Source organism: Marmota flaviventris, chromosome 6 (genome assembly GCF_047511675.1).
Source record: "Marmota flaviventris isolate mMarFla1 chromosome 6, mMarFla1.hap1, whole genome shotgun sequence".
Taxonomy (NCBI): Eukaryota; Metazoa; Chordata; class Mammalia; order Rodentia; family Sciuridae; genus Marmota; species Marmota flaviventris.
In genome coordinates, this window is record NC_092503.1 from 100,334,238 (window position 1) to 100,347,266 (window position 13,029).

Below are 13,029 nucleotides of genomic sequence, written 5' to 3' on the forward strand. Positions count from 1 at the left end.
CCACAGCAATTGCTTGTTCAAGCTTAGTTAATAACTAAGCATAGTCTTCTGATTAATATAATAGTTACCTATGGTTGAATACTTCTTAGAATTTAATGTTTCATCTGTTTGTTACCCCCTTCCAGAATTTTTTTTAGTTTTAAGCAAAGTTTTCAAAAACATTTGAGAACATAATCATTGAAAAAAAATTTAATTGATACCAGAATCTTTAAAATGAAAACAACCCTTACCCTCGAGTCTCCATCCTTCCTCTAGGGAGACTACTATTAGCATTTTGGTACACTTCATAGATAAGTTTTTGTTTTGGAAAACAAGAAAGCAAAAATGAGAATGCTATCTATATATATCATTCAACACTTGCTTTTTTGACTCAGTATCATGGGTCTCCTTCCATGTCACTTCACATAGAAATCTCTTATTTTTAATTCCTGAGCATTCCAGAGTATGTTTATACTGTTGCATTGTCTTTTAATATTTCAATTAATTTTTTATTTGTTTATATATATGTGTGCATACACACACACATACACACACACACACACATATATACTGCACAAAATTCAAAAGTATAAACTATTTCCTTATTAACAACCACTGTTTCTAGTACTTGGTACTACCAATATTGCAAGGAAGAGCCACAAATACCCAATTCTGTATATTTGGTGGCTATTCCTATGGCGAGAGTCTAAAGGTTAAGGGTAGCTGATGATACCAGACACCTGATTCCTTACTGTCACAGAGCATTTGATATTTAGTTCCTGTTATGGTTTGGATCTGGAATGTCTTCCAAAGGCTTGCATGTTAATAACTTGGTCTCCAATGCAGCAATATACAGAGGTCGGGCTTTTGGGAAGTGCCTGGATCATGAGGGCTCCGACCTCATCAGTGCATTAAAATTATTTGCATTATTTAATGCATCGGTTCATTCAAATATTAAAATAATGACATTATTGGGAGGTGGGAGAAACTATAGTTGAAGGAATGGACCCTTAAGAGTATGCCTTTGGTGACTATATCTTATCTCTGGTCCCTTCCTTTCTTTCTTTTCTTCCTTGCTGGCTGTCATGAGGTGGACAGCTTTCTTCCACACGGCCCTTCCACCATGATGTTTGCTTCACCTCAAGCCCAAAGCATGGAGCCAGCTGACTGTGGGCTGAAACCTCTGAAACTGTGAAACAGAGTAAATTTCCCCTTCTTTAAGTTGTTCCTGTCTGATATTTTGGCCACAGTGATGCAAAGCTGACTAATATAGTTCCCAAGTGCGCGTTAGAGTCATCCTTGCTATAATTGATCCTATCAGACCTGTAAAAGAAAGTTTCTTCAAATTAGCATGTAGTTTCCCTGCTGGCATGTGCTATTTTTATATTTAAGGAAGAGGCAAAACTTCTGTTGTATTTGGTATGATTTTCTGTGGTATGACATTTCTGGAAGCCATACAGCTGATGTGGCAGCCTTTCTTTCTGGAAAGGCTTTTTTAAAATTATTATTATTAGTTTCAATACTGATACTTTTAAATAAGTAGTGATTAAATATTTTAATAGGCTTAAATTTTGGTTATGAACCTATCTGTGCATGGACTAAATGTCACACTTAAATGACTCAGATGACAGCTACGTTACTCAACTTTTTAATTGGATTTCTCCGCCCCAGCCCAAGCATTATAAAAAATTTAACTTTATTTTCTTCTGAGAACTGGAGAATGAGGCCTCCACTCATGTGAAAAAGAATATTTAGAAATCAGACATCAGAACCACCTTTCTGCTCAAGAGTGAACAATGCAAATTCATGTTCACCAGTGTGGCAAGAGCTAGGGAATGTTTGAGTCACTGAGTTTCTCCTGCTGGAGGTGAGAGGTCAGGACAGAATGGCTCTGCTCCAGCTCCAAAGGCTCAACATTCAGCAGAAACTAATCTCGAGTTTCTAGCAACCACTTAATGGTCTTAAGAATTCATCAAGATGTCCTGAAAGCATTAACCTTTAAAAAGGCGAGCATCCTCTGAGGCCATAACTCACCTCCAGATCCCAGCTTATTTAGCCCTGATGTCCATGACCCATTAGCAAGAATGAAAAATGGTGGCTTGCGCCTGACCTGAGTGACCTGCTAATTAACACTTAGGAGATAGTCCTCCAAACACTCTACACACTGTTGGTCTTTACTGTGTAAAATCACTGACCAGGTTTCCCTCAATGAACACATTTCCTCCTGTCTAACATCATATTCAAAAGTAATTTTTAAAGTCCTTTTGGCAATGGAGCCTGTGATATAAGACATTCTACAGTGCCAGGCTATTCTCTGTGCAAAACTACTGACATTTTTCACTTAGTCATCAGTTCTCACCAGGCATCTATTATGTGCCAGGCACTATGAAGGGACCAGTGACACAGTGACACAGAAAGCAGAGTATCTACCTTGAGGTTACTTCTGGTGTTGGGGGTGCGGGAGGGGGGAGTTAGACTCATGTAAACAGGGGATTGTCACACAGTGCTGAGTGCCACTGTAGGAAACTCCCTGAAAACAGAGTCAAGGGAGGGCTTCCTAGAGGAAGGGAAGCTTGGAGATGAAGACTAAAGGTGGGGGAGATAGAGAAGAGGACCCAGGGTAAAAGAATGGTTTATATAGGCTAAAGTAGAAGAAAGAACATATGAAACTAGCTCAGGATGGTTGAAACAAAGTTACATTCTGCAAAGTTAAGGAATAGGCATGTTCCAGAAACTGGTAAGTGAGCCAGAGTTTGAGAGAAACAGTGCTGTTGTACCTTCAGGGAAAATAATTAGGGTGATTCTTAATCCAAAACAAAAAAAAAATTATGAAGCATTTGGACACTCTGACATTAGCTGTGGATATTCTCTCCACAAAATTATATTTACAATTTCAGGGTGTTCAGAGACACTAGCACAGCATATTTCAGAACCCTGGTTAAAAATGAGTTTGGCCAGATGTAGTGGCACACCCCTATGGTTGACTTAGCTACTCAGGAGGCTGAGGCAGAAGAATGGCCTGAGTCCTAGCTTTCCGAGACCAGTGTGGGCAACATGGCGGGACCCTGTCTCCAACACAATAAAGACAACAACAATAAGAACTCAAACTGATTTGAGCTCTTTATTATTATTATTTTGCAGATGAGGAAACTGAGGCCCACTCTGTATAACAAATGCTAGTTCTACACAATGTGAGGGGAAATCCTCTCAGGCCAGCACTCTTACCCTTACATTACTATACTGTTGTACTAGGAAGCATTTCTTTAGAAACGTCCACTTAAACTTTAAAACATCCCATGCTCAGATTATCCCCAACTCCACTTGGCTTAATTACTCTGGTCCCCATTTTAAGAACTTGCTGGAGCTTGGGCCATTCAACTAATCAGTACAATATTCTGTAAGACACCGCAAACGTGGTCAAGACTGGGGGTATGCACACCTTCTCCTCTCAAGCAATGCAAACTTAAGACTTGCTCACCTGTTCCCTGCCACATCTAGGACATGGAGCTCTGTCGCCTGTGACACCTCTGCAGGTATTCGAGTTAGTCTATTGTCACGCACGCAGAACACAGTGAGGCTGCAGCATCCGCCAATCTACAGTGGGGAAGAAAACACATAGTTTTTTCAATTTTGTGCAGGGACAGGGAGGGTATAGTATCTTGTTTATCAAACAGAATGAAAAAGATGCATGAAAATATACCACGTAACTGTAAGCCTCACTGATGATCAAATATGATTCATTTAAATCATACGAAACATTACACATGTTCTGAATTAAATTTAGAAAATAAACTGTACCATTAAAAAACTTCACTCAGGAAAGGAAGTTATTTTCCACTGCTGATATCTAATCCAACTGCATCTGTTAAATGTATGAACCAAACTACACAAGTCCAGACAAACATTATCTGGTAATATGGGAGTTTAACAATTCTAGTTTCAAAAGTGAGTCCAGAGAGGATACTAATACATACACATACACAGTTCAAGACCTACCCATTATGCTGACTTCAGGGTTCTTGATTCCCCAGTTTAAGAAAAAAACGGGGTGGTGGAGGTCTTATGGACTATACATTAATTTCTAATATACCTCTATTAATAGCATTTGATCATTCACAAATCAATTTGGTCAAATCACTTTTCCTTGAGGAGTGTAAAACCAACAATATCTTAGCAAAAAGTAAAATTGGTAATACACACATTCATCTTCTCAGTTATGATCTGCTGATAAAGCATATAAACTGACATCTTCATCACATCACATTCTTTCTTTCTTTTTTTTTTTTAAGTAAGCAATTTGAAGGTGACTGAACTTTAGAGTCTGGTCTTCAAAACAGAGCATGAATACACTTCAATGATTCTCTTAAGCCAATAGACTGTGGTCTTACAGTCAGAAAACCTGGACGAAGAGGGTGAAAAAATAACTCAATTCCAGACACAACATTCTGCAGGACTCCATAAAGTACTACATTCTCCTGGTATTCACCATCCTGAGAGTGATCGCTAGAAAAGGCTTATGAAGGAACCTATTGATGTCTCTCCCACACATGGAAAAATACTATTCTAGGGCCTCCTACTGGAGGAGGAGCAAGAGACTTGAATCCTCAGTGTTATCTGAATATATCTTCTGCCCTTTTCTATTTGTATGTGTGTTTAATATGTGTATATAATACTCCAAAAAGCAGAATGCATATTTATAAAAGTGGTGCATTGTTACCCGTATGTATAATGTTTTCATTTCTTAAGAGTTAATATAAATATTTTGAAATAATTTATTTAACCATAGTACTTAACCACAATGGATGTAAAAAGGAAAATAAACATTAAAACACTAAGGACTAACATTGTCTCTAGGCACATGGAAAGCACTCACAGAGTAGAAAGGTTATGAGATTATTCCCTTTCTTTCTCAGTATTCACATATTCACATTTTCTACCTGGTAAACCTGAAACCTGGTTTATTCAATGTCCTCTAAAATACACCTTGTATTTTTGTACTTACTGTTTTGTATATAAATGCTTTATTATTTGTCTTTTTAAATCTTACCAATCATCAACAATCAGCCCAATGTCCTCTAATCCCTCCAAAAAGTCTTTCTAGAACCCTCTGGTCTGTAATATGATAAACTGCTCTGTATATTTCTTTCCTAATTATTGTCTAACACCCTGACAGGACAAAATATCTCCTGAAGATTCTTAAGATCATCTAAGTTCCTGTTAAATCTGTAATGTTTGCATACAATCAGCTACTTGTCAAGTACAGTACCCATCCTATCTACCATGTGTAACCTGTACACCTACCAAATTTTCCATTTAGAAACGTGTTTAAAAATTTACTTGCTTGTGAAGGACTATTACTTAGGGTATCTGTTTCTGTGTGTTGCAACAGAGATAATAAAGCTCTTCTTTGTTCTAGTAAGAATCACACCAGTAGGCTCTTTTAAGTTTTGTAAATACAGAGCCCCAGTCAAGAATCCCAGAAGACACAGACAACTGGATCTTTCATGTGGTTTGGCATTTCTTTAGTACTTTGAGCAAGGAAATCATCAGTTTTACTCAGAGGCCCAGGAATATGCTGAAGGAAAGGAACCGAAATGCTGATCCTTTGAGGACTGACATTATCAGGTTCTCCCTGATAAATTTAGATAGTACTGACAATGATCTCCTCATGGGAAGGGGTTCCCACAGGGATTCTTTCCCCAGCCCCATGAAAGGGCATCTGCATGAGGTCAGGTACTGCATGGGCCTGAGTGGAGGAAGGTTTTCCAGGCAAGCACTCAGCTGAGACTGGAGATTCCTAGAGCCTGCCATCCTTGCCTAACTTTGAAGAGACAGGCCTTATCTACCCGAAGGTGGCAAAGCAAATAATATCAGTGAGACATATGATCATCCCCAGGGGACAGGGAGACTACGGTGATTCTAGGCTGGATGTTTTGTTCGGAAGCTGTGTCCTGTCTTAGTCACCCACAAGATATCTGTTCTGGGGCCCTACAGCTAAAATATGTGAATATTTTCAATTTGTATCATGTGTATATATGCTATATAATAAAAAAAATAATTAACTAATTAAAGGGGGCCAGAGAGGGCTCTAAAAGTTCAGTACATGCTAATATCCCTTAAGTATTTGAGGAGAAACAGTATTAACTTCCAGTGAGTGTTTATAGTTTCACACCCCCCTCCAAACCCCACCTTTTCCTTTCCCACTCATGTGGGATGTCAAGGGGTGGAAAGCAATTGTGTTCAGACTCCTCTTATGCTCTCTGGGTTGTCAAAGCAGGCGGTGTGACCTTCTGATCTCCATTGTCTAAGGTGTTTGGAAAACAATGCCAACAAAGAGTACATGTTAAAACAAAAACAACAAAAAAAAAGAGTACATGTTGTTGCAGAGTGCACTAGGGATGCCATAATAACTCTTAAAAAGCACATGCCGTCCCAGGCAAACATTCACACAGAGCTGTCTTTCCAACTCAGCCAGACAGGGATGGCACAAACCTTTGATTTTTAGAAAAGCTTATTAACTGAGGCAGGAGGATTGCAAGTTCAGGGCCAGCCTCAGCAACTTAGTGAGACCCTAAACAACTTAGTGAGACCCTGTTTCAAAACAAAAAATAAAAAGGGTTAGGGAGGTAGCTCAATGGTATAGCACCCCTGGGTTTGATTCGTATCAAAAAAAGGAAAAAACAAACAAACAAACACAAAAAACAGAAAAGATTATCAAGTAGTTGAAACCATAACTCATAAAAGATAAGAGCTCATTATAGACGTCAGAGGGGAATACCGTGCAGAGGGGCCAGCAGATGCTTTAAGGTCAACAGTCTAGGGGTTAGAATTCAGGCTCAGTCACATGTTTGTGGGTTTGGATATATTATTTTCATCAAAAGTAACAATAAGAATTAAATTAAATTAAATTAAACCACATGTGTAACTTTGTATCTATCATAGTACCTAGCCTATTGCTGCTGCCAAATAAATGTGATAGCTACCTTTTTCCAAGAAAAAAGTCCCAGATCCACATGATGAGTCCAATCAGCAGTTGGTGGCTACTCTGTTTTGAAACTGTGCTGATGTTGGCCATCTCTATGCTGAGCTCACCTACAGAAGACCACCTTTATGTCTCTCTGACAATACATCTCAGTGATGTTTTGTATCAATGTCAATGAAAACTTGACATGAGTACAGCACTGTATTATGCATATCACTCATAGGTGTTTTTGCTTTCTCTTTTGGATTCAGAAGGCAGCATTTGACAGTTCCATGGTGGTCATCAAGATACAATGTCCGTATCACTTAGGAATTCTGGGAAGCAGAGACACTATTTAAATAACTTATTACCAGTTATGTAGGCAGCTGGTATTTTTAAACTTCCCTTAACCACATAATAGCACCTTCCAAGAATACACGGGGTTGGACTTGGATTCTCTGAAGATTACAGAATGTGGCCGTTCAGCTGTTTTGAGCCTCTGTTAATTCAAAATGATACTGTCCTTAACTGTCTGGCACCAATCTAATCCACCTCTGGGTCAGAATAGTGGACCCCTCAGTGAAGTTTCACAGGGTCAGCTTTTACTAAGTGTTACCTGCCCACAGGTCACAGTTGCCCAGGAGGAGGTAATGAGACCCATTCAATTCAAAGCCCAGAATTGCTTTGGCTTACATTCCACTTTGCAAATGCCTACCTTACCTGTGAAGGATTTTTTTTTTTTTTTCTCAGTATCTTCCTTTGAATATTTGTAACAGAATTGAACCTACGTTTTATTAGGAAAAAAAAAAAAAAACTTAACAAAAAAGTAAAATGCCAGGTGAATAGAAATAATATGATGCATAATTTTGGAATCCCATCACCATCTGTGGTATATTATTCAAATGTTTCCTTACTTCATAAATATTTTAGAAACCATGTGGCTTTGGGATTCCCTGAATTGTTGGGCCACTGACATCAAAATATTCACTAATCACTATGGCCCTCTATTTACTGATTACTATAAAGGAACTTGTGCTGGCTGGAAAATAAAAACCATACACACATAGAAAAAGCACAATAAAGCAAAATAACTCAAATCCTACCACAAAGAGAAAATCAGCACTAACATCTGAGGTGCACTCTTTCAGTATTCTTGCCACTCATTTGTGATTATACACATACACATTAACAAAATTAGGACCAACACCATGATCTTTAGCATACATGCCACCAAGAACATTTTCCCATGTCATTATGTTTCTAACAGTATTTTCACTGATAATTATTTTCTCCTAGAGATGTATGGTAGATTACTTAACAAATCATCCATGTTCAATGTTGCTAGTTAATTCTGCCGCTCCTTTGCTGTGTGATCTGGGGTAAGTTATTATCCTCTCTCATTCTTAGTTTTACAATCTGTTGGATGTTGGTAACGATTTACCTGCACTTCACAGAACTATTGTGAATATAAGACAAGAATACGCATGAAAGCACCTGACACAAAGCCTGGCACAGGTTACCTACCCTTGTATACACTTGTCACAGTGCCTAGCCCATGAGCTGTCTGCACATGCTCAGATATCCATGGACTGTTCCTGTGTAAAATGTGACAGATATGTGAGAATCATAGGGTATACCCATGGATGTTGTCTTTAGATAAATTCCTAGAAGTGGAATTGCAAATAAGGTATGTGTATTTTTAAAGTTTTTAATATTACCAAATCTCTTCCTAAGAGATCTTAATGATTTATATTTACATGATAATATGCACATTTGCAAACATTTGGGGTTTTTTTAATCTTGAAAGTTTGATAGGCTAAAATGTTTCAATATTTTTGTGAATACCAATGAGGTTGAAACTGTTTCATATTATGAGCCATTTCCATTTTTTCTTCCATGAACCATTTGGTTGTGGTTTTGTCTATTTTTCTATACTGGATATATCTTTCTTAATGTTGCAAAGGACTTTCTAATTGAGTTAAGGAGAAATCTCCTCATTTGAGATGTGGTAAATGTCTTCCTGCCCCCAGGCTATCCTTGGGAGATCAGAAATCTAACTTTCAAATAGACATATCCACCAACTGTTTCTTTTATGATTTGTTTTCTCTTTCAAGTTTAGGAGTGCCTTCTCCATCTTGAAATTTGAAGGCCAACTATATTTTATTCTAACGTTAGGTTTTATATTATTTTTTATCAATAACTCATTCTAGAATGGAAATTGACTCTAAAATAATGATAAAGTGCAGTAACAGGCAGAAAGCTATCCACAAAATGAATACTTTATCACCACAGACACCTCTGAATATCAGAATAATATTTATGGGAAATTACAGCTCGCCTGACTTACAAAAATAAAAAAAAAAGCTTTTATGAATGATCAGCAAGTTCTATGTTCTCATTTGATTGAATGACTGAATACATGTGGTTTAGTTGGGGTCACTTCATTCTGACTGTGGAGACAGAACTGGACTCTAAACTTGTGTATATACTCTATTTCTTCTAGCCAGAAATTTTTTGTGGTCCAGATTGTTTCAAAGTAAGACGCAGCTAGGGAATATTAAGAAACCACTGCTCTGGTTCTTCATATCCATGATCATTCACGTACCAACTCCCTGCCTATCCATGAATCTCACTCTTTGTCTTAACTCTTCCACCAAAAACAGGAGTGTTTAAGGGAATCTCCCTTTCCCAGAAGCATATATACTTAAGCAACAGGATGAGAAATAAAAGATACAAGTAAGTGGTTACAAACTCAGAAGCATGCCACAAGGAGCAAATGAAGCACACCTAGCCTTTCCATCGGAGACAGTCATGCCAACAAGCTAAGATTTAGTGAAGGCAGATGAAGTGAGTGATGCCTTTCAGAATTTCTGAAGACCTTAAAGTGTAATTCACAGAAAAGCATTCTTTTGAGAAAGAATAATCTGAACAAATCTTAAAAATACATAACAATGTAAGGTTCCGGCCATGCAGTCATTTAAAAAAAAATTGAGTATATGTCCAATACTTTACAATGAAGAACACACAAAGCAGTCAGCCAATTTGAATCTTCATGCATTTAATAAGCAAAATGGAAGTTAAAAATGCAGCTGTGGTCTGAACAATACTTACAAGGTAACAAGTTTACCTGACTTTTCTAAATTTCCAAGCAGCTAACAATTAAGAAAACAAGAGACATTCATTGATTTGCAAATGTTTACTACAAATAACAGCACAAAACACAAACAAACTCTATTATTGTGACCCACACAGTACAAACATTTTCCCCTCAATCATTTGGGAAAAACAAACGCAAATAAATGCTGCAGACTAAGGAAATGTGCCATAAAACTGACAATATACAATACTATCAAATTAAAATTAAAAAAGACAAAATATAGGAAGAACTACGTAGCACACTAAACCAATGCCAATTAACACAACTGTGAATTCTGAGCATATACATATAAACATTTCCATTTAGATATATGTCATGTATGTAATTTTAAGGGAAAGTAATAAATTTAAGAAAAGAACCTGGTCAGGAAAATGCAGGATTTGATCAAATGATATCAAGCATGGAGGCAGAGCTGGAGGGTGCGCGCACACACCACACACACACAGAGTCACAGGCCTATCACACCGCACAAAGACTCATGACAGGAGGGCGCTATCCAGGCCAACTTGACACCAGGCAAGGTCAGGAGGCACTTGGTGGTTTGGCTGCTCAACCCTAATGGTCAGAGACAAGCATGCAAACCATTTCTGCTGGGCTGCCAAACTGACCCACAGCAGAATCAGAGAAAGGTGTTCAATGTGTTTTCTACTCAGGGAGCTCGGTGTATGTTAAGTAGGACTGAAGGTACATTAGAAAAGATTCTGCTCCTAAAAATGAAAATGTTTTCTGCTTTATCAGGTAGTTGAAGAAAAATGTATAGACTTTATTCCTTTATAAAACTCTTAATATCAGAAGACCAATCATAATTTTCCAGAAAATGGACAGAATGTGATAGCTATACAGCTTTATATTTTTACAATATTTTCACATCATGAAAAGCTATCCCAGTAAATTTAAGTGGACACAGCATGTACTGGGTATAACCCTTTAATCAGAAACACTGAGTGTCAGTTTCATTCTTTTAAAATGAAAAGTCGACTCATGCTGAAATGACGGTAATAGTTTATAATAATCAGTTTCTAAAGTTCTTGTATAGAAAGTGTAGCTGTGACAGAAAGAGTCCAACGGAGGTCCAGAGAAGCTAGGGGTGGTGGTGAAACTTACCAGCAATTAACATTAAACTTCTAACAGTGTTCTCCTTCACATTTACCTTGAAAATACTCCTGAATGGCATTTACTTTCTACAAACTCAAGGCAATGTGGCCTTTCTTTCCTGAATGGAGGTCTTGACTTACCTCCAGGTCACATGGATGAAAAAGCTGGGTGGAATCTCTACTACCTGATTGCCTGTTTTTATTGGCCAAAGAGCAGTGTGGCTGATGACTGGCAGGCTCATCTGTGGAGCCTGGTTCTACCATGTCCTAGCTTTGTGAGCCCTGTGAAAAAGAGCCACTGGCTTCAGCTTCCTCATTTGCAAAATGAGGACATACATCATCATGACTTCAAAAGTTGTGTGAGGATCCAGGGAGCTAACACACTTGAAAGCACCTGGGACAGTGCATGACACTGAGGAAGAAAATAACTGATCTTTTTTACTCCTGTGTGTGTGTCTGTGTGTCCAGTCCATGCCCCATCTACAAGTGCTATTCATGAAGAGTAAAATTAATGTTCAGAACATCAGCTGTGTTTTGGTTTATTGCTTAGAAACTAGAACCAAAATATTGTGATTTGCAGACTCTCAGTTGTGTCCCAATTTAGCTGAGATACAGACGTAGTCTTTTTGCTGGAGACAGTCTAATTTAGATGCCAGTGCTCATATTAAAGATGTCAGATTACAAATGTACCACATTTATGATCAATGGCACATATGTAATCTGTGCATTTGGCCAGGAGAAGACTGGGCACTTGGGCAGAAAACCAAAATGAGAAAAGGAAAGAACCCAGACCAAGTTTAGACACCCTCAGAAGCAGCCCTATGAAAATAGGTGAGTCTCAAGTTCTAGCTGGATGTATGGCAGCTTTGAAATCATTCCAAGATGGTGGTTGGAAAGAAACAAAACAGAGAAATATGAAGAAATCCATCCCCAGCCAGTTATTGTGTCATATAAGGAAATAACCTTTTTACGTGAAGACTCATCAAATGGGAAATCTCACCAACCACACTTTGGTGGGTGAGAGAAAAGGTGACTTAAACTTGCTTTTAGCCTATGTGACTAATACAAAATCAAGCTCATTCCCTAGATAGAATTCAGATGCCTCCAAGTCCACACAGCTACTCTCCACAACAGATGGTGATGGTCTCTCTTTTTCTGCTTGGAGAACTGACAGGGGAGGACTAGAGGGAGGGAGGTCTTAGAAACCTGGCGTTAGACCCTCCCTGGTCTTCCTCTATGTGTACACCTTTGTGAAGAGTTCATTTATTTCATCCCAGACAGGTACATGGCTCAGTACAACTTTCTGCGCAGAAACATAAATACCTTTTTATAATCCCAGTGGCTATGGGACAGTTTTATTTCACATGAAATTTAAAATTAACAGTAAAACCCAAAATCATATACTTCTTCTTGCCAAACTCCAAAATTACCCATTTCTGTCGAGAGTGTGGCCATTCTCTATATGTTAAACCCAAAATGTCCATCTTTCTTCCTTTCAAAATCCAACCCTCTTTAATGTTACTGGTGATCATACTTGGGTACAGTATCCCCCTCTCAGCTTTATGCTAATATTTAAAAAAAAAATACCTGAAGTCTGTTAAACATTAAAAAATATCTTTGAAATTTTCAATCCTTTGTGTGTCTTTATTATTTCGTTATAATCATTGTATTATTTTTTTAAAGCACATACCTCTTTTGGTAAAGAGATTAATTTATTTCTGTCTGCATTCAAGTTGCTCAACTTCTTAAGTTTTCCAATGCTCTTAGGTAAAGTCTGTTAAAATAACATTTGTATAATTAATTTACCACATTTTTAACATGCTCAGAGACAAAGAAAC

General features: G+C 37.9%; 1 protein-coding gene across 1 annotated transcript in view; it reads right to left on the reverse strand.

The window, feature by feature from the left end:
• Lrrc1 (leucine rich repeat containing 1) overlaps window positions 1-13,029 on the reverse strand; it is a 123,101-nt gene that overhangs the window by 7,997 nt on the left and 102,075 nt on the right. Inside the window, exons 10-11 of the mRNA XM_027938289.2 lie at window positions 12,882-12,965; window positions 3,458-3,573 (exon numbers count right to left, since the gene is read on the reverse strand). Of these exons, the coding sequence (XP_027794090.1) occupies window positions 3,458-3,573; window positions 12,882-12,965 (200 nt within the window). The remainder of the gene's footprint in view (window positions 1-3,457; window positions 3,574-12,881; window positions 12,966-13,029) is intronic.